Source organism: Phaseolus vulgaris, chromosome 1 (assembly GCF_000499845.2).
Source record: "Phaseolus vulgaris cultivar G19833 chromosome 1, P. vulgaris v2.0, whole genome shotgun sequence".
Lineage (NCBI taxonomy): Eukaryota > Viridiplantae > Streptophyta > Magnoliopsida > Fabales > Fabaceae > Phaseolus > Phaseolus vulgaris.
In genome coordinates, this window is record NC_023759.2 from 3,412,809 (window position 1) to 3,435,202 (window position 22,394).

General features: G+C 28.6%; 3 protein-coding genes across 5 annotated transcripts in view; 1 reads left to right on the top strand and 2 right to left on the bottom strand.

Annotated features, from left to right (window-relative positions):
* The window catches only part of LOC137816645 (ATP-dependent zinc metalloprotease FTSH 4, mitochondrial), a 56,356-nt gene that overhangs the window by 15,250 nt on the left and 18,712 nt on the right, over window positions 1–22,394 (bottom strand). The gene's annotated exons all lie outside the window — the stretch shown is intronic.
* LOC137816639 (protein indeterminate-domain 7-like) lies at window positions 5,102–9,935 on the bottom strand. 3 transcript variants are annotated; one of them, XM_068619867.1, is made up of 5 exons: window positions 9,579–9,935; window positions 9,208–9,437; window positions 8,818–8,988; window positions 7,804–8,200; window positions 5,102–6,084 (listed from the first exon to the last, which is right to left on the bottom strand). In XM_068619867.1, exons 3-5 carry the CDS (start codon window positions 8,966–8,968, stop codon window positions 5,439–5,441), a joined length of 1,194 nt encoding a protein of 397 aa, XP_068475968.1. In that variant the 5' UTR covers window positions 8,969–8,988; window positions 9,208–9,437; window positions 9,579–9,935; the 3' UTR covers window positions 5,102–5,438. The 3 variants fall into 3 exon arrangements, with proteins under 3 accessions (XP_068475968.1, XP_068475969.1, XP_068475970.1); XM_068619868.1 differs by having other exon boundaries at window positions 9,583–9,723; XM_068619869.1 differs by having other exon boundaries at window positions 9,508–9,655.
* LOC137816640 (fructan 6-exohydrolase-like) lies at window positions 17,178–20,265 on the top strand. Its single transcript, XM_068619870.1, has 7 exons — window positions 17,178–17,439; window positions 17,585–17,593; window positions 18,174–19,036; window positions 19,148–19,306; window positions 19,405–19,643; window positions 19,729–19,819; window positions 19,906–20,265. Exons 1-7 carry the CDS (start codon window positions 17,328–17,330, stop codon window positions 20,101–20,103), a joined length of 1,671 nt encoding a protein of 556 aa, XP_068475971.1. The 5' UTR covers window positions 17,178–17,327; the 3' UTR covers window positions 20,104–20,265.

A 22,394-nucleotide genomic window follows, 5' to 3' on the forward strand; every position in this document is an offset into this window, starting at 1 on the left:
GGATGACAATGTGGGGTGGGTCATGCGGTTCGTCCTGCAATCTGCGAGTAAAAAACGTGGGACATGTTTAGTTTTTCAACCTGCTAACCCGCTTAGCCCACCCCACATAACCCGTAGCCCGCACGGACCAACAGCGGGGTGGGGTGGTTTGATTCACTGACCCGCAAAAAAAAAATTGTGTGTTGCCAGTTTGGCACACTGACAGAGTGAGTGTTGTTCTCTCATGGTCACTTTAGGTTTCCATTCCAACGTACACACACGCATACCGTTCCTCTCCTTCCTTCCTCACTTCACTGTTAAGCCCATGGTTGGTCTCATTTGTTATGATATCTTCAATTTTGGTTGCAACATGTTTTCAATTGACATATTATTGAAATCGTCACTACATTTTTATACTCATGCTTCACCACCTCATTAACTTAATAAATTATAGACAAATTATTTACACCCCTTCATGTATATGTGCAAACAGGTATCATCCTAAAAATTCCATCAATACATATTTCTACATCGATGTAGTAAACTGCTTTAGATAAACCAAAACTATAAGTTGCATTAATTAAACCTAATTCCTAAACCAAAACTATATGTATGGCAAACACTATTTGGATACTGAAAGGTGATTTTGGTTGAAGGATTTATTCCAGAAATCCCAAATTCTAAGTTAGCTTCTAAGTATGTGTTTCAAATGGATATTATGTAAAAAAAACACGAATGTGGGTTGACGGGGCAGGATAAAGAATCCAACCCATGTTCATTAGGCAGGGCGGGCTATGCGGGGTGGGCCAATCTACTTTGTCATCCCTATGTAAGACAATAGTTATATGAAAACAATAAATCATATAAGATGTATGTGTTTAGTCTAATATACAATATAACATAGTGAAATTTTTTCTCAGAGTTTGATAAGACGTATATAAAAAAGATGAAACACACACTCAACATCCGACAATACATATAAACTAAGCAAACATCATACTTAAATAAGCATCCATATGTTTATTTTATGTTTGTAGAGAATGTTCATCTATCAAAGAGATGCGTTAAAGATTAACTATAAAACAAATATAAAAGATCTCTCGGGACATGAGCTAAAGTATTTTCTTCATCAGCCTCGCCTTGTACAATATCACTTAACCATGAATTGGTGCAAAAAGTTATGCTACCTAGAGAGATAAGCTCTGTCAATTATAAAAAAAATGAAATTCGAAGTTGCATTTAATGCAACAACCACTTTAGAGTTTATCAGATGCAAAATGGAAATGTATAGAAGTTGAAGTTACTAACAGCTATAAACAACCGCTTAATAACTACCTTCTTCTAGGGCTTATATAAAACCTTCCATAAAAAATGAATAAAAGAGAGGATATATCATGTCAAAGCGCTGCTCAAATTAAAAGAACTCCTCTAAGTCAAGAAAATAGAGATTTCACTATACTAAAAATATTAATCAAATGATAAAGTAGACTTCACAACTTCCCAAAAAGATCTTTGAGCTAAAAGAAAAAAACAAAATTAAAATGTTAAGATCCAAAGGAACTTTATGGAAAACATACTGAGAGTGTTTATCCAAATAGTTAGGAGAGAAAATATATCCATTATATACGTCGAAAGGCACTGTCCTTAGAGAGCAAAAAAAATTGTACTAGGAGAGAAGACATAAATTGTGTATTCATCTATGAGACGATATCACTCTCTAGTATTCAATGTATTCAAATAAGATCATCAAATGATCATCCAAACCTATCATTCTTGAATGTTAACCAAGAGTGGCTAAAAGACAAAGAAGACTTGAATAAGTCAAGAATGACTCGGTGAAGAATACTTGGTGTCAACTAGAAATGGCTTGAGAAAAGAATACTTAAAGGGTTAACTAGGAGTAGTTACGAGCTCAAAGAATACTTGGTGCCAATCAATAGTTACTTGAGGAAAGAATACTCAAGGGGTTAGCCAAGAGTAACTACGACTCTAAAGAATACTCTAATGTACTTTGTAGTATTAGTCTGCCTAATTGAACTTAACTCGTTAGCAAAAAACTAGATGTAGTCTACACAATAGACGAACCAATATAAATTATTCTGTATATATTATTTCCTTCTTACTTATTTTACTTTACATGTTATTATCATATGTGCTAACCAAAGAAGGAGACTTATTATGAGAGTACTTTCTAAACACATTCTTATCAAAAGAGTTTTTAATGAGATCTTTAAAACTGCATATGGAGAGGAGGTTGGTAAGATGCAAAAACTATAATCTAATCACTTGTTAAAATTAATATAAACACATATTAGTCAAGTAATTCAATTGAGTTATGAAATATAAGATATGGTGATTAAATGTTTTAATAGAAACCATTTGATTAAAGATGTTAATATGATTATTTGATTATAAAGTAATCAAATAAAAAATTATTTCATCTCATGTCAAATTTCAAAGGCAACTTGCTAGCTTGTTTGAATAATTTGTCTGTACTATTTTTTGCCTAGGCTCTAACTAATGATAAGATTATGATTCTTGTGACTAATAGGCTATGATGACTCTTTAATTCGGCAAGTGTACCAATTAAAAGTAATAAATTATCCTTAAGAACGGATATCGAACCCACAATGAACAATTGTAATCTCAAGTATAATATTCACTAAATATCAAAAGATGTGCAAAATTTTGTTTGAAAGGTTGTTGGTATCATGAATTTATGTAAGAAATTAAATAAAAACAAAGTAAATGATTTAGATGATTCAATTGAGAAAATTGGGATTGAGGTTAATCCTTCTCACTCGTTTGTATTTTCAGTGGATGAATTAAAACATATAATATTCCATCTTGATTGACATTAATGCATATGTAAAAATCATTCATATCGATTCTTCACCTACAAAACTATTAAGAGTCTCTTAAAGCAATTAACATTTCAAATTTATTCATAGCATTCAAATATGTTAAGCACTATAATTTAGGTCAGATACTCATAAGTACTTTCCAGTCAAATTTAAGGATTAAAATCATGAATAGTTTCAATCTTTGAGAATAAAATGATAATATCAATCATCAATCAAGAACTGAATATAATAGATAAATATCAACTCAATACATAAGAGTTTGAACATATTACTCCCAAACCCAAAGGAAAGAATTAGCCACTCATGGTGGCTATTACAAACATGGAACTTAAGAAAAGAAGATCCAGAGCGTTTCTCCTTACGACTGCCTTCTTTAGGGTTTCCTTCCTTTGGTTTCCCTTCCAATGATGTCTAGGGTTATGTCTCACGCCTTCTATTTAACCTAAAGAAACATAAACAAGAATTAAGAACTATTAACAAACAAAAAAACAGTTAGAATATTCACAATATTTAGGAATTCATACTAAAAAATCAAACTGTTCCCCGACAACAATGCCAAAAACTTGATGACTTTTTACGACAAGTGCACCGCATTGTCACAAGTAATAATGTGTCCCTAAGGACAAATATCGAACCCACAAGGAACAGTTGAATAATCAAGTAAAATATTCATTAAATAATTAATAGAATAATAAAAGTTTGTTGGAATTTGTTGTGATGACAACGATTAACAAGAAAACAAGACAAATAATTGTTGCTTGAATTGGAAAAATAGGGTTTGAGTTTCATCTTTCTCACTCTTTTATGTTTAGATTAACATGATAATATTATGTCCTTTGATTGATATTGATGTCTGTATAAAAATCATTTATATAGATTGTTCGCATATAAAATTCTTAAGATGCTTCCTAAATATCGATTTCTCATATATTTATAAAAACAACTTAGTATTTAAATCAAACGTGGATAGAAATTAACATTTTAAGTCAATTTAACAATTAATTATTTTTGTTTCTAAAGTTGATTTCTATTTAAGAATTTTCTTATAGTTTTTGCTGATAATAAATAAATAAAATTAGTTACCACAACTCTTTGAAAATATTAATTTTATTAACTCAACAGTTGATCTATAACTATATATAATTTTCATTGCTTGTTTAAAATTATTGAACAATAATAATATTTTTTTTTATATTTAAGAAGTATATTCTTTTAATTTTAGTAGATGACTGAAGAATCAAAATATTATTTTTTTATCAGCATAGTCAAAATATTAATAATTTTATGTTTTGTGATTTTTTTGGAAATATATACTTCAAAAAAATTCAATTTAATGGTTAGTTTTGCAATCGAATTAACTAATTAAAAGATATAGTAGTTAGTTTTAAATGACATTTTTTATTTCAAAACTCACCATTAATATATATATGTCAAAATAAAATAACAACTACAGAAAATCAAATTTTGTTAATGTTTTTATGTTTTAGTTTGAATTTACACACGGATTTAAAATATAATTCATTAAATATTTTTTTGTATGTAATATATATTGAAGATCTCTTCCACTAATGGTTTATTTAGATTGCGTGGATGGAAAGAGTAAAAAAAAAAGAAAGGAATAGAAAATGAAATTGTTTAAATTAAAAAATGAATATATTTAAATGACAAATTTGTAATATATATGATTAATGTGGTTGATTTTTTATTTATTTAAATAGTATTACATTAATTATTTCTTTTATTATAATAAATAAAAACATAAATATCAATAAAAAAAATTAAAAACATCGTCGATTGTTTTAATTGTGTATTATAAAGACATAATCCATTATATTTGTACACTCATACTTTCCACATATGTGAAAAAAGTTACTCAGCATTTTTTTTTTCTTAAATTTTGTGAATATTCTTCTCCTTTTCATTCTTCTGGCATATCCAAACACACTCTAAGAATAATAAAAAACTTGATTTCAACATCATTTGTTTGCAAATTTTGTGGCACATTTGAGATCAAACATAGACTAATTACAAACCTCATATATATGTTAAACATGAGTTTTAGGAGTTTGAGTTATGATTAAAATTCACTCCGTATAATATATATGTTGATTTTATGAGTTTGAGTTATGATTAAAATTTAATTTTTAGAATATATATATCGATTTTATGAGTTTGAGTTAATATTAAAGTGTACTTCCTATAATATAATATATATATATATATAATATAATATAAAGTGAAATGATGTGGATAAAGAATTAGAAATAAAAAACATAGTGCAGTAGCCTTTTTTGTTTTTACAAGCAAAGTGGGATATTGTGTTGGTTTTTGAAACAAGTTCCTGAAAGTTAACACACATTATCTCTTGGTGCAATAGACATGCCCCTAGTAGCAGGGACAGAGCAGTACTATTATACTATCTCGTAGCCATCAATCATATCATGGAAAACAGAGAAGATGCTTCATCATACATATATATATATATACACATTATATATATATATATATGAGTATTATTCAGCACTAGCTTGGTTCTGCAACGTTGGCAGCAGCACCTTCTTCCAAGTAATCAGAGAGCATTGCAGCTTTATTCCCTCAAGATGCCAAGCCAGGAGCAAATCCATGAGTCCCTATTTGTTCACGTGAAGGGATAGCCATAAGCATTCCAGAAAGGGGTGAAGATGAAGCCATATTATTATACCCTGTTGTAGTAGTAGTTGTTGTTGTTGTACATTGAGGCACGTGAACCTGCTGCACCAACAAGTGGGGTCTCACTATCATGCCTTGTGAAGCTGCACTTACTGTTACTCCTATTTGTGAGGCTTTTTGCAACAAAGCAGTGGCTGACATGTGAGGAGAGGCTGTGGAATAATGGAAGGAACTCAAAGAAGGAAGAAAAGAAGTTGGTGCGGAAGTAGGGCTAGGGTTTTGATCATGGTTGAATAAGGAGTGTGTGGGAAATAGGTGTGGAGTGGAGGAGAAGTCTGAGGTGGTTCTTGGTGTTTGAGTGTGCAGTGATTCTTCCAACACTGTTGGAGAAGATAACCATGATGGAATCTCTTGACCTAATAGGTTGAACTCTTGTTCTCTTTTCATCACCAGTGATGATGGTGCTTGAAAATGAAGGGCATGGCTTCCAAATTGGGAGTGTGATGATAGTAGAGAGTGAGGGTTCACTGCTCTACCACTTTCCTGTGCCAAGGCATCACAGAAAGCTCTGTGAGTGATAAAGCTGTCCCTCCTGCAACCACACCAAAGACAAAATCCATATTAATATTAATATTACATTTAATAATAATTAATAGTTGCTAATATAGAAGATATAGGGTGTTCTTTGAATTGAATTTTAAGTTATTTTTCAACTTGTGTTAGGTAGTCACTTGAGGTTTCTTAAAGTGTCAATCTCTTTTATTCTCTAGGTGTAAGAGGGTTGAATCACTCCTAAAAGATACACGGTTGAGATTTCTTGAGGTATCGGTTTTTTTTCTTTGTAAAAGAATTGAACCACTCCTTAGACGATTGAAGTTTCTCGAGGTGTGAGTTTCTTTTGCTCTAAAAAAGAGTTGAATCACTCCTTAAATGATTGAAGTTTCTCGAGGTGTGGGTTTCTTTTGCTCTGTAAAAGAGTTGAATCACTCTTTAAATGAGTCACATTTATTATATTTTTTATTATGGATAAAAAAATAATTTTCATTTATACATTTTTCTTTAATATTAATGCAAATCTCTCTGAATATTTAATTTAATTATCAACACAACCTTAAACCTCAAACTATTGATATATTATAAATAATTAATATTCAGTGTGATATTTCATATATATTCTTTTTCATGTATATAAGTACACACAGATTCCTTCCTAGCTAGAGTAGACTTTTTGTTGTTGTTTGCACTGTTTTACACACTTTCCCTACTCATCAACACACTCTTTCTTTCCTGATATTGGAAAAGTAAGATTTTTTTTGTTTAAATTAAGGAAAAAATATAGAGTATATTCATTGTTAGTATTTTATTTATTTATTTATTATAAGAAAGAAAAACATATTGATAATATTATCTATTAAATAAAACATAATATTTAATATACATCATCTTGAAACAAATAAGAGTAAGTGATGCAGAAGTTTGTTGTTATTTTACATATTTTGAGAGAGAGAAATGTCTGTGATAAAAAAAATTAAATTTATGCTCTGATGTTAAAAAGATGTACATTTCATTTAAACAGAAAAAATATGAAAATAAAATGTAATAAAAAAAGTAGTGTTACATGGAAAGCTTTGAAGTTGAAGTATAAGGTTTTTGTATTGAGTTGAGAGGTTCTCAGTAAAAGGTAAAACTGAAGAAATTATTTATTTATTTTTCTATTAAGTTTGATTATAATACTGAATATTTGTCTCAACACAAAAATCTGTCTCAATTTTTTTCTTGAAATTCAGATAAAATAAAAATATAAGGAGTTATTTTTCAAACTTGACTTACAAAATAAAATTATTCGGTTTAGATATTTACTCCTATATATTTATTAATTTTGTCATTTATTTGATTAATTGGCTCCTGCTAGTTATAGATTTTTCCAAACAAAATTTAAACTATTTGTGGATTTACATTACCAGTCAATATATATACACTACTACTATAATATATAAAATGACATATAGTGATAACAATTTATCAACTTTTTATACTAATAAACAACTTAAATTTTGATTGACTATTTATGCAAATAACAATGTAAAAAGTATTTTAATGCATCATCATATTCTAATTATTTTTTTTAGGATAAACTCATAATACCTGTATGATTAATTATATAATTTCTACAAAGCACAATGAAGAGAATATATAAACCTGATGAGAAAGTGTTATAAAATGATTTTTTACATAGAAAATTAGATTGAGATTAAGTTGGTTTTGGAATTAATCTAAAATGAATTAAAAGTTGATTAAGGAGATTAATTACCTAGAGAAAAGGGTACCACAGTCACATTTGTATTCCCTGGTGCCACAGATTTTGGAGTGAGCCTTCCAATCTGATTGAACTGCATAGCGTTTGGAGCACTTCTCACACTTCCATTTCTTCTCTCCATGCTTCCTGAAAAAGTGCTTCTTGATTCCTGTGAGGTCCCCAAGGGCCCTTGAAGGGTCATGGTGAACACATGTTGCCTCTGGACAAACATACACTTTCTTTCTCACCTCTTTGCTGTTCTTCTTCTTTAGCTTCCATGGCAGATTGTGCCCTCTTCTATGAAGCTGCAGATTCTGATCTCTTTGAAACCCTTTCTGACAAATCTCACAAACAAACCTGTTTGTTGCCAATAGGGTCTGTGGAGTCAATGCTATCACTTCTGCATCAGGGTCTGAACCAAACCAAGTCAAACAAAAAACAACATCAAACCAGCATAATTTACTTGTAAAACAACAAAATCTACCTTAATCAATTCTTCAATTAAAGTTCAAATCTTACTTCCATAATAATACAAACTTGTGGATTCATGAGTTATTTCATGATATTTCAACACTTATACAAAATCTTGTCAAACTTTCTTACTCTAGCATACAAACCTCAGTTATAACACATTCATATATTCATGAAAACCTTTACAAAATTACAGTACCAGCATTTCAAAAAACACCAAGAAAGGAATCAAGTTTATAATGCAGAAATTATAACTGTTTGTTCTCTTAAAATTACATTTAAATATTAAAAATCATGTCCAAAAACAAGATACTCTATACATGTATAACTGAAGCAAAATTACAAATGTATAAGGGGTTTAATGTTAACAAATTCTGGTATATGATGAATCTGTTGAGTTTATAAATTAATAATAGTAAAAATCATATTTTGAAAGGCATAAGCTTCTTACATAATGTATAAAAGTTAAACTATAAAGTGGATTACACTGTCTATATATAGGAAATAAATCAAGTATTGATTTTGGCTGCAAATTAAGCATCAAATTAGATGAATGACCTGGGTGGCCAGGAAGACTTCTCTTCTTCTTTGGTTGTGGTTCTTGATTTATGGAAGTGGAGGAGTGTTGGTGAGCATGGAAAAAACCGTTGTCATTTCTGATTCCTGAAGAAGCACTTATTTCACTTGATGCAGACGTCAAATTGGACATGTTTTCTTCCACCACCTAACCTATATATACAAGTAAAATTAGGTAAGAAACCAAGTACACTACACATAGGTCATATATAATATGTAACAACAATATAGGTTATATAGAATACATGATGATAAGAAGTAAAGTTTATTTGCACCAAAAGAATTTCTGAGATCTTGCAGCAGCTCAGTGAAAAGGATAATACTAAGGAAATTAATGGATCTGATTTTGTTCAGCTCATGGATCCTGCTTACTTATATAGCTTTCTCTCTTCTTCAAACTTTTCAGAAATTCTTGAGAACACCACCAAGAGTGAGTGAGTGAGTGAGAGAGAGAGAAAGAAGAAAAAAGCTGAGAAAGTTGAATGGATCCCGAGAAGGATTGCCTTCAAATCTATGGCTATTCACTTTAATCACTTCTTAAACCGCCACAACTTGTTGGTAGCCTCAAGCAGCAAGCATCAAGCATCACCTGGTACAAGAGTCTGAAGAAAACATATATCAGATAAGTGAATTCCTTAAATAGATCTCAGTATCTAAGGATTAGTCTTTAACTATACACTGTGAGTAAAACCAAAAGAAAAGGAAGAGAATGGTGAGAAGTGTATGAGTTCATTGTTTGGTACCTACTTGAGGAAGAGTTTGAGTTTGTGAGTGTGTGAGGGGAGAGAGAGAGAGAGAGAAGAGAGGTTGGAATGTGGATGAGGAAAAGGATGTGTTTGAAGATGGCACGTACAAGAGACCAAAGCACAAGCCAAACTGGCTTGTTCTGAAGTGCACTTTCTGTCTTTTCCCCTTTTTTTCTCTACCTCCAGTTTTTTAAATTTTCTTCCTCAATAATTGCACATTATAGCATTATGATTTTCTTCCACTCTTCAAATTTTTTCTTCCTCAATAATTGTACATTGCATAATAGCTTGATCATTTTCTTTCTTCTGTGGGTCAACTTTTTGGTCACCATATCTATACAATGTGTTTGATATGTTGTTTAAAGTTATGTTTCACATTTTAAATATGAAAAAAAAACAAAATAATTCAAAAGTAGTCTTGAAAAAATGTAGATTTTAGATTTTTTTCATTTAATTTGATTCAACAAACATGAACCTAATTGGTATTAAACTGACTTTAACTAATCTATATCATTGATAATTAATTTTTAGTGGTTTTTTAATCAATTATAACTTTTTATTTATAAGATTAAAATTTAGTGCTTTATTTAAGATAACCCGTTTGGTTTTATTTATACCAACCATATCTTGATCTCTATCAATCAATTTTCAAGGTTTTACCAATTTAATTATATTTTCCAACATAAAATTTAAAACAGTACTCTGTGTAATTGTATATGGTTATTTATTTTTAATAATACATTTTAATTGAAATTAGAAAATAAAATTGACCATGTTGACTTGAAAATTCTCTTTAAACATACTAAGTTCATATATAAAACTACACAAAATAAAAAACTAATCCATCTTCTGGTATTAATTTTACTGTGATACATAATACACTAAGTTAGTACAATAATTATATAACATATATATATAGTAAAAAAGACATGAAATTCATGTAAAATTCATTAAGTTATGACAAGGTTAAGCAATTTTATTATTTTAATCAGTAACCAAGAAGATGAACAGAAAGAGTCTAAAGTATTGCAGATAGTATTATGAAGTTATGTTATCTGCATAATAGTGATGCATGAATAGCTTATACCAATAAACATTTAGAGAGAGAGAGAGAAAGAAAAGAGAAGTAGTATGATTAATATAAAGAAAAATGATAGATATGATAGAATGTTTACACGAAGAGGGTATACAAAATATTATTCTCTCTCTGCATGTTTTGTTAAATGGTGGATGTCTGACATTGATTGATTATTCATGCCAAACATTCTCTCTTCCTAAAAAGTAGAGATAAAGTGATAAAAAAAATGGTCCGTGAGAGAGTGAAAGATCAAGAAGAGTGGCTGATTAAGAACTTTTAACATGCAGGGTAATTGGTAAGAGAGTTAAAAACTAAAAGGCAAATCTGCTTTTCCTCTATCTGCATTCACACACACAGCTTTTGACAGCCATAACCACCAATGCCTCCAAATCATGCTGCAATTTCTAACCATTTCTAGCAGATGTATATAAACCTCACATGGAGATAAAAGATTTCCTTTTCTCCTACCTCAGGACCACACACAATTGCCCTGATATGAAACTATTCACCAGATAACACGTTCAAGATCAGAACTTCTTTTTCAGAAAGATGAATTTTAGTCTAGGTTTTGCCACACTAAACAACTGCTATCAAATTCTAACCTAGCTTTCTTTTCAAATAGGAAATGAAAATGAAGAAAAATTAAGTAATTAATTTCACACGAAAGAAAGAAAGAAAAGTGTGTAATTTTCTTAACTTTAATAAATGTTTTTAAATTTAATAAGTAAATTAAACACTAAAAAGAAAATCATTAAATAGAAACTAATTTTAGATATCAAAATAATTAGTTACTATTCAACTAAATTAGAGACAATTTTATAAACTAAAAGAACTATTGGTATTTAAAATAATTTTTATTATTAATAAAAATTTATAAAATAGTTTCTAAATTAATATGTAATCCTTAGTTATTAAGATTTTAGCTACTTATTACTTTATTTTCTAAATTAGTCTTTATTACTCTTTTAGAGACCAATTTAGAATCTAAAATATATTAGTAACTAAAACCTAGGTAGCTAATTTAGTTACCAATTTAGAAATTATTTTATAATTTTTTTATTAATAATAGAAACCACTTTAAATACTAATAATTTTTTAGTTTTTAAATTAGTATCTATTTTAGTTAATATAATGACTAATTATTTTTTGTCTCTAAATTTAGTTGTTATTTAATGATTTTCTTGTAGTGAAAATTCATGGTTGAAGTTAGTGTTAACATATATTTGTATAACATAGGAATTTGGAAACATAGGAACTCTGTGACATTCGACAGGGGTGTGGTAGATGTGCTTGAAGTATTCGCATTGCTACAGGTAAATGTTTGATCTTGAATTTATGCAAAGTCTCATTGTGCGTACTCTAACTGGGTTTTGAATCCTGTGGATTGTATGAGGTTGGTTGTTTAATGTTTTCTTGTGTTTGGTCTGGTAGTTCCTTAGTTAAGCTGGAAGGTGTCTCTAGGTAGGAGTATGGTAAAGCGCTTGCTCTTTATGTATAAGGGTTGAATCACCCCTGAAGTGGTTCCCATTTATTTATTTTTTATTGTTAATAAAAAAAATTGTATAACACTTGTAACCTAATTATTGTTTAATTTTAAATTTTTGTGAAATATAATTAATTTATTGAATGGGAAGGAATTTTTTTTTAAAATTAAAATTTGAAATTTATTGGTATATATTGTATAATTACATTTGTAGTATTAATTTTTTATCATTAAAATCATAGAGAATTGAATATAAAGGTAAAGTTTAAAATATAATTTTAAGTGCATATGTATTAAAATGAATTTGATATATATCTGTAATTTTTTTTTTAAATTTTGTTTTGTGAATACAATTTATGTAATGAATAATATGAAATTTAATATAATAATTTTTTTACAAATTTTAAAAATATGAGGAATATGTTAATGTAAGTAGTGGAGCAATGCACAATCTGATAGAAGCAATCGAAAACAATAATATGAAAAAGAAAAATAAATCAAACTTGATTGAAACTAATTATAATTAGAAATCGAAGCATGAGAAAAGAAAGGTAGAGGGTTACGTTCCATTCATAATATGAGGGTTTTTAATAAGTCATAAAGCAAGAATATATTTATACTAGTGAAGTGAAGAGAGTGAAAACGATGATCCACAAAATTGATAATCACTATAAGAAAATCATAAAATAGAAACCAATTTTTAGAAACAAAAACTAAATTGTATTATAGTGACTAAATTAGAAACTGACACTAAAAAATTTTTGATTTCTAAATTAGTTTCTATTATTGTTACATGGTTTCTAAATTGATATATAATTAGTCACCAAGGTTTTTGCTACCAATTATTTAAATTTGATAGCAAAAACCTTGGTTGTTAATTAGATACCAATTTAGAAATTATCTAACAATAATAGAAACTAATTTATAAACCAATTTTTTTTTAATCTTTAAAATTATATTTAATTTAGTTACTATAGCAACTAATTATTTTTTTTTCAAAAAATTGATTTTTATTTCATGATTTTCTTATAGGTGAACATCAACAATCAACAATGAAAAGGAGTTAAAAAAAACTCTCTAATTACACGTGTGAAATAAAAAGAAGCAACTCTACAATATAACTTATAGGAATAACAACATTAATAATAATAATAATAATAATAAATTATATTAAATGTGTATTGCAATTTGGTTTGGAATAGTTTTGAAAATCCAAACGATTACTTCTACAAAATTCCAAAACAATCCAAAACTTTTCAATTTTTTTAATTGGTTTTAGTCTAATGCAATTACTTTTTTTTTAATGTTTTTTTTATGTTATATGGTATGCTGGAAATAATTAGTATAAATTGGTGTATTAATCTAGTTAAAGGTTCCATGTTTATGGTTTTGCATTTTTTTTTGTGTTTCTAAAAAAATGAAATCCCATTAAAGTTAGGTGTTAGAAAAAAAAATTAATGGAGATCTGGAAAAACTTTAAAATATTTAATTTCATAAAATACAATAAAATAGCTGACGTTAAAAAAACATAAAATTTAAAGAGTAAAAATTAGTAAAAAATATTTAAAAAATAGATTCCTCTAACAAATTATTTATGAGATTTTGGTTTCCTAAATTTTAGAATATTTTTTGAAAGATGGTGTTGATATGAGAATAATGTTTGATGTCACTTTCAGAAAGACAAAGGAATATGGTGTGTTTGTAAGACGTAGCTGGCTAAAGCTAACCTAAAAGCAAATCACAATTTCAAGTTATCTCTTCAAAGCTAACAAGCTTTTGTGGTCTTTGACTCTTTGTCACCTTCATATTTTCATTTTTTTTTATTTTTTCAAAAATATGTGTGTGGATCTTAGCCAAAACCCACAATTATCTTAAGTCGCCTTTATATGAATTAAATACTTTTTAATTTGTCCAATATTCTAAAATATACAAATTTATACATTATATATATAAAAAGGTATCAAGTATGAATTTTTATTTTTAATAAAAATTTATAAACTAATTTTTGAATTAATATCTAATTATTAACTATCAAGATTTTAGTTACTAATTATTTTATATTTAAAATTAGTCTATAAATACTAATAGAAACTAATTTAAGATATAAATTTAGATACCAATTTAAAAATTATTTTATAAATTTTTATTAATAATTTAAATACTAATTTTTTTGTTTATAAATAATATTTAATTTAGTTAATATTATAATTAATTATTTTTTATCTTTAAATTGGATTGTTATTTAATGATTTTTTTACTCGTAGTTAAGGAACTAATACTTCATTAATTGGAAATGAAAAGATAGTAGGTCATCTTAAATCTTAAGTGAAAATTTTAAATTAATAAATAATGTAAAGTGCATATTGTATCCTCCTTTCAATAGTAATAGAATATAAAATAGCAACTAAAAGAATATTTAATTTGTTCATAGTTCAGAAATAAAAACAAAATTATTATAAAGTAATATTAAGCATTATATATTGATTAATATTTTTTTTACCACAATGTTTAATTAAAAATTATTTATTAGTTCTATATTATAAATTATTCATAAAACTATTATTAATTATAAAAAAGTTATACAAAAGAGTCATGCTAATTCTTTTAAAGTAAAGAATTTAAAAAATGTAAGTAAAATTCTAAAAATATGAAGATATCGGAGATTTCACCTCAACTAATATATGGTCAAATAATATATATATATATATATATATATATATATATAATATAAATATAAAAGTGGGATGTAAATATCATCTTACAAATTAGTTTTGTGAGATTGAGTTGGATATAAACTCATCTACTATGAAAAGATGTGAAAATGAACACAAGGATGCTATTTTTATTTTACATACTTTTAATTTATTTATTTTTCTATATTTCTTTATTAACTTTTTACATATATAATGTGCAAATTTATGATAATATTGTCATTAATTTCTTTCCACCTTTGATCCATCATATTTATGGTGGATCTTTCTTCAATTATATTTACACAATTGTCTTTTCTCAAAATTGTCTCCATCTTCAGTTTCCATAATTAGAAATTATTCATGTTGAATTTTTCTATCTTATATTTTGTTGTCATGATTTTAAAATGAACTTATGCATTTTTCACTATGAATAATATTATGTACTAGAAATGACGGTAGATCGTGAACAAATGCACTAGGTAAAGTTTACAGGAAAGAGAGATGAGTACTTATGGGCACACTTAAATACTAAGTTTTTCCTTAGATAAAGACATGCACTTTCACATTACCTCTCACTCTATTTCTAGTAACAAGAATAAGTATTATTTGATGTGAAAGATCATACTAGTTATAATCACATAGCATACTCAAAATTTTTAATAACACTATTCTAGTGACAATACCAATGTAATACAATTAGGAACCAAACTCTCTAATATCAATAATGGATATTAGAATAACAACATAAGAACTCACAAACAAAAAAAAAACAAAAAAAACAATAATGTAATTTTACTAAAGGGAATAAAGTTACAATACCATTCTCTCCCATTCAAAGGATAAAACAATAACACTCTCACTTCAAAATAGAAAAAACAACTACAAGAAGAATGTTAGGAAAAATTAAGTTTTCCTCACTTAATTTTTCTCTCAAACATTAAAGCACTAAAAAAAAAGGAAGTGATTGGTACATCTCACCTTTTCTCTCTTAATTTTTCTCTCAAACATTAAAGCACTAAAAAAAAGAAGTGATTGGTACATCTCACTAAGAAACACATTATCCTCCTTTTATAATAAAATAATAAATATCAAAATAAATCTTATCTATAAAAAAAACCAACACACAAATCAAAGAAAAATTAGTTGAGAGAATCAAATTTCTCAATTAACAAGACCAACAAAAAGTAAATTATTACAATTGAAATCAAATAAAATGAAAATGTCCTATTGTTTATACGATATGATTTGTTTGTGAAAGTAAAAATATCTCCATATAAAAATTTAGAGATAAGGAAGAGAATGAATATGTGATAGAGAAAGAAAAGAGATGCATGTAGAAAATAATAAAAGTTCGAGAAAAAGAAAAGAGGAAGGAATTGAGGAAGAAAGACTTGGTCTTTTAATCCAGATTCTCACGTACTTCTAGGAGAAAAGGATACGAAAAAAATTAAAATGAAATTTATACATAAATTAATTTGTAAATACTTTCTTATGTGATTTATTTAATTTTTTTATGAGGAGTTAGAGAACACATGTAAAAGTTCTGTAACATAAGTTTTATCATTGATAAAAGTTAAACGAGTAAAAAAAATCTAATCCTTCATATTTTTTTATTTATTTTTAAATAATATTTTTTATATGATGATGAATGATTTTTGTTATTTGAAGTGAAAACCTAATTTTAAATTGCACAATGAAAACTTTTATGAAAAAAGAAATACAATTAATAAATGAATAGTTATTGGCGATACCTTAATTAAAAAAAAAACTACTATAATTTCTTTTGCATGAATCTACAATAAAAATGTAAAGAGACTAGATTTCGAATTCCCAAAAAATCAAAGGGCAAGACTATAAATTTCTTAAAATATTTTTTGCCTTCTGACTTTCAGTTTTTGAATAATATCTTCTCTAAGCAACCTTAAAAAAAATTAGATAAACATTGATTTTATCTGTTTGACAACGACAAAATAAATAATTGGAGTATGTTAATATTTTTCAATTCACATATATGACAAGTCTCTTTTGTTTTTTCTTCTTCTCTTCCACTTAAACACACCCAAAACATAATAATTATAACTAAAAACATGAGTGAATTTTGGGATACTTCCACCTTCTGAAATTTGAGTTTGTCTTTTTTTTTTTGCGTGTTAACCACGATTATGTACATACAGAACAACAACAACAAAAATGGTATCTACCAAGTAATTTACTAAAACAAAAAAATGTAATTTGAGGAGACTTTGGAAGTCAAGTCATCATTAAATATGTTTTCTAGCTGCAAGATTCTCAAAGTTGGTGTGTATTAAATGTTTCTAAATCCTAATAGGTTGTGGATTTATGTGAGTGATTCATGTTTCTTAACTGTGGTGTTGTTTCCACAAGGAGAAAGATCCACAGTGTGCAATATTTGCAAATATTAGCCATTCATCAAACTAAGCCACTATACATTTGGTTCTTGTTGTTCTTCCAATAACTTTGGTGCTATCATTATGGAGACCAAAGCATCACTTGACAGCATCAATTCAAACAAGTACATGGTACCTCAAAAACAGCCTTACCGAACCTGGTACCACTTTCAGCCCCCACAAAATTGGATGAATGGTATTATCCTTACCACTTTTTTAGTTTCTTCATCAACTTCTTCCACACATGATTCTGTTCTTAATCACTGCCTATTTCTAATTATTTTCTGTCATTTTGCATATTTTGCTGATGAAAAATGAAAATGGTTGCTTTCATCATGCAGATCCAAATGGTATGTTTGTGAACTTCTCTCCAACTTTCAATTAAATTGAAATTTATCTCTTGTTCATTATATTACTCTACCCTGTTAAAAAATAGACTCTAAACTTAACTCAATTTTATAAGTTATTTCATAATATATAAGTGGATGCAAATCTTAATTTATCAGTCGGTTTTTTAACTCAACTTTTTAAGTTATTTCATAACATATAAGTGAATGCAAACCTTAATTTATCGGTCAGTTTTGTAAAGTTGAGTTTGATCTAAGTCCAATTTTTAATAATGGAATGATAAATTATGTGAGAAGCAAAACAATTCTTTGTTGTTCATGCTTATGACATGTAACTATCACATGTTTAAGGTTCCAACTAATTTTTAAGAATGATATGGAGCCAAAATTTTCAATTTACAAGAAAATTTGACAACATGTATTACTTGAAGATTGGTCAAGACAGTGAAAGACCTAATTATAGGAAAAATTATTCTTTAAAACAGGTGTCAATGCACTATTATTTCATCTACTTGTCAACTCTTGATTCAGTAAAACACATCAAATCATGATCTTATGATAAGTGTTGATTTAATTGTCACAGGACCAATGTACTACAAAGGAGTTTACCACTTTTTCTACCAATTCAACCCTTATGCACCAACCTTTGGTAGGCATATGGTATGGGGTCATTCAGTATCCTATGATCTCATCAATTGGATTCATCTAAATCATGCTATTGAACCAAGTGAGTCCTATGACATCAATGGCTGCTACTCTGGCTCAATCACAATCCTCCCGGGGGAAAAACCTATCATTATGTATACAGGGAGTGATTCTAACAAACATCAAGTTCAGAACTTGGCTGTGCCAAAGAATCTATCAGACACCTTCTTAAGGGAATGGGAGAAACACCCTCAAAACCCTATCTTGATTCCACCTAGTGGAGTTGAAGTGGATGGTTTTAGAGACCCTACAACTGCTTGGCAAGGAAGTGATGGCAAATGGAGAATGATTATTGGTGCCAAAAATGGTGATGAAGGGAAGGCTCTTCTCTACCACAGTGAGGATTTCGTTAATTGGAAACCGTTTCCTAATCCTATGTATGCATCAGAAAATACTGGGATGTTTGAGTGTCCAGATTTTTTTCCTGTGTACATCAGTGGCACAAAGAATGGGGTGGATACATCTGTCCAAAACAGCAGTGTCAAGCATGTCTTGAAAACGAGCTATCAGAACAAACAACTAGAATACTATTTTGTAGGTGACTATTTCCCTGATCAGGAAAAGTTTGTTCCTGATGATGATTTGGGAGGACCTAATCTGACCTTAATATTGGACCATGGAAGCTTTTATGCTTCCAAGTCATTTTTTGACTATGCCAAAAACAGAAGGATATTGTGGGGATGGTCACAGGAGTGTGACACTACACAAGATGATAATGAGAAAGGATGGGCTGGTCTACAGGTATTTATTTTAGCTTCATGTTGAACCTTTCTTTTTCTTGATGTTAACAAATATTTTAGGACTATGTTCTTATCAAGTGATCTCAATATGTGTGGCTGTTTGGAAATATAGAGCATTCCAAGGCAAGTTTGGCTTGATGCAAGTGGGAAGATGTTGATGCAGTGGCCAATTGAAGAGGTAGAAAAACTACGTGACAATCAAATTAGCATAAAGGGTGAGAAACTGGCTGGTGGATCAATTCTTGAAGTCTCAGGTATCACTGCATCACAGGTATGCAAACTTGTGTTGTATTTTCTCAAATTCCCTTTTGGTGAATTGTAGAACAAAGTACAGCATCCATGATGATTTTTAAAACTTAACTTTTCAAGGCCGATGTAGAAGTGTTGTTTGAGCTTCCAGAACTAGAGAATGCAGAGTTTATAGATGAAAGTGAAGTTGATCCTCACTTATTGTGTAGTGAAGAATATGCATCAAGAAGTGGCATAATAGGGCCATTTGGTTTGTTAGCTTTAGCATCTGAGGACCAAACAGAACACACTGCAATCTTCTTCAGAATATATAGAGCTCCCAATAGATTTGTGTGTCTCATGTGCAGTGACCACAGAAGGTTATTTCTGATATTCTCACTATTTGTAAACTATGGTGCTTATATTTTATGGTTGAGACTTGAGTTATTTGTGTACACTTCACAGGTCTTCATTGCGGCAGAACCTTGAGAAATCCTCATATAGAACCATCTTTGACATAGACCCCAAGCAAAAAACAATTTCACTCAGATGCTTGGTATGTTCATTGCTACTGATAAATATTACCCTTTTTGTTTCATCATGTGCTTTCTAGTTTGATGTTTATAGGTTCATATTATGCAGATTGATCGCTCCATTATTGAGAGTTTTGGGGAGAAAGGGAGAATTTGTATTACCAGCAGAGTTTATCCCTCGTTGGCTATTGACAAAGATGCTCATCTTTATGTATTCAACAATGGAAGGCAGAGTGTGGTCATCTCAGAACTGAATGCTTGGAGCATGAAGCAAGCAGAATTTGGCCAAGAACAAAGTATAAAATAAGCAGTTGCTAACAAGGATTTTGATAATCATACAACATTTTATTCTATCTAGTTTTTCTATTTTCATGCATTTGTGATACTGTATACCATCTGAAGGTGACACATGCAACTAAATACCTTTAAATGTAGTGAAGGTGATGCATTCTCCATCTTATTTACTTAATCCATTTTGTGTTTCATTTTAGACTTTATTTCCTTATTTGACAAAACATGGTTGAGAGCTGCATAATGCTTGAATGAGTTATTGATCTTAAATTTTTTATTGAGTTGATAGATTCTTCTAAGTCTAAGTTAAACTATGTTAGTTTACTTTGTACATTCTAAGGCTTTCTTTTCTAAATATTTTGATAAAAAAAAGTAAAAAGTGAAGAATTTATTACATAGAACAATAAATAAAATTATCTTAAAATATAGATGTGCCACACTAAAATTTTCATACAAATATAAGAAAAAATCTAAAATATTTTCGTGAAGTATAATAATTAATTATGCTATAATTCACTTATTTATTTTTCCTTATAAATAAAAACAACTTCTTCCTGCACCTCTACAAATTTCTTCATGCACTACATATTTTTGGAGAAGAATATTTTAACCTTTTAAAAAATGACTTTCGAATTAATTTTCCAAAATATTTTCAGAACATTTTTCCAAAACATGTTTTATAAATTCCAGATTTATCAATCCAGAAATAAAAAAAAATATGTTCCAAAAAAAAGTGTTTCAGAATGATTTTTTTGTCTTTCATATTTTTTATTCTGGAAATATCCTTTTCTTATGAAACCACTATTCTGAAAATACCTAAAACTATAAAGGGCTAATTTTGATAATTTTGAAGAATATAGGGGTGCAGGAAGAAAAATGTAAAAGTACAGGAAGAAATTGCCATAAATAAAATGTGTCACAATCAATTATGACAAGTCATAGGCTGCTTCTTCTTGCACATCCATACCTTCTTCTCTCACCTCCATAGATTTTTGTATTTCCAAAACTACCCCTCAGTAATATTCTGGATTACATAATCCGGAAGTCATTTTTCAAATTTGTAATTAGTTTCCGGATTATATAATCTAGAAGTATTTTTTCAGATGCATAATTACTTTACGGATTACATAATCTGAAAATCTTTTTTAACTTCCGGATTATGTAATCCGGAAGTCTTTTTCTAAATGTGTTTCCAGATTACATAATTCGGAAGTTATTCTATGGGATAACACAAGAAGGATAAAAATGTATTTTCATGTTGCGTATGGTGGTGCCAGAAGAAGATATGGAGGTGCAGGAAGAAACAGTCCAAGTCATAAAGAAATATGAGATTTTGTTTAGCTTAATCCCCCCTCATAGTTTTTTTTGTTTTTAATAATAATGAATAAAATAATACTAATAAGACAAATCCAGTACCAATAAAAGTAAATAAATAATAATATTTATTTTGAAAATTAAATAACTTTAGAATGTAAATTCTCAATGATTTCTCTTGAAACAAATAATATTTTGATTTTATTTCTTCTTTTTTTTCTCTATCTACTTTCTTTTCTTCTATTTCATTTATCTCGACACCAACAAAGCACCATTGATGCTATGTCAACCACTTGAATGAATCGTTCTTGTGTGTTAATGGATAATATGACTCTGTTTGCTCCCACAATTCTTTGAATAATTAATGAGGAATATTTGTTAGGGTATGTTTGTGTTGATAGTGAAGAAACAAACAAAATGAGACATAATAATTGGAATGAAATGAACTGAAAATAACATTTCCTTATTTGATAAACATCTATAATAATAATAATAATTGTGTATAACAAATAGTTTTATCTGGTTGTAGCAGGTGTTATTTGAACTTCACTGCATTCTGAGTTCTCTTTAATGTAGATTTTGTGATTATAAGGAAATGACAAATTGATTATCAGCATGAAATACAATTATTTATTTATTTACTTTCACGGTAAAGAGAGGTAAAAGAATTATTTTTTTATTATTTGTTGGAATTCAATATCGACTAAATATAAATAGTTACAAACTTTATAATATAAGTCCGTCAATTTTATAAAGTTGAGTTAGGTTTATTCTATTTTTTTTAAGATGATACTGCGTCTCAGGCCCCGACTAATTCTATCATAGAGGCCAACGATAGACAATAACTCCTCCCGAACACAGCTCACAACTTTCATAGTACTGTGCTCTTTAAAGAGCAACTCTTCTCAAAATCTCAAAAGGTGCTGAGTTGGAATCCCATTCTAACTAAGGATTCTTGTGGTTCCGGAGGATCCATACCAAAGTTAACTAAAG

What these genes read in the sequence shown, in the direction of transcription:
- LOC137816639 (XM_068619867.1), bottom strand. Translation starts at nt 8,968, where the DNA reads ATGTCCAATTTGACGTCTGCATCAAGTGAAATAAGTGCTTCTTCAGGA. An exon ending in AAGTCTTCCTGGCCACCCAG is followed by an intron (nt 8,201 to 8,817) that starts GTCATTCATCTA and finishes GGTTTGGTTCAG; the next exon opens with ACCCTGATGCAGAAGTGATA. An exon ending in TGTGGTACCCTTTTCTCTAG is followed by an intron (nt 6,085 to 7,803) that starts GTAATTAATCTC and finishes GTGTGGTTGCAG; the next exon opens with GAGGGACAGCTTTATCACTC.
- LOC137816640 (XM_068619870.1), top strand. Translation starts at nt 17,328, where the DNA reads ATGGAGACCAAAGCATCACTTGACAGCATCAATTCAAACAAGTACATG. An exon ending in CAGGTATCACTGCATCACAG is followed by an intron (nt 19,307 to 19,404) that starts GTATGCAAACTT and finishes TAACTTTTCAAG; the next exon opens with GCCGATGTAGAAGTGTTGTT. An exon ending in ATGTGCAGTGACCACAGAAG is followed by an intron (nt 19,644 to 19,728) that starts GTTATTTCTGAT and finishes TACACTTCACAG; the next exon opens with GTCTTCATTGCGGCAGAACC.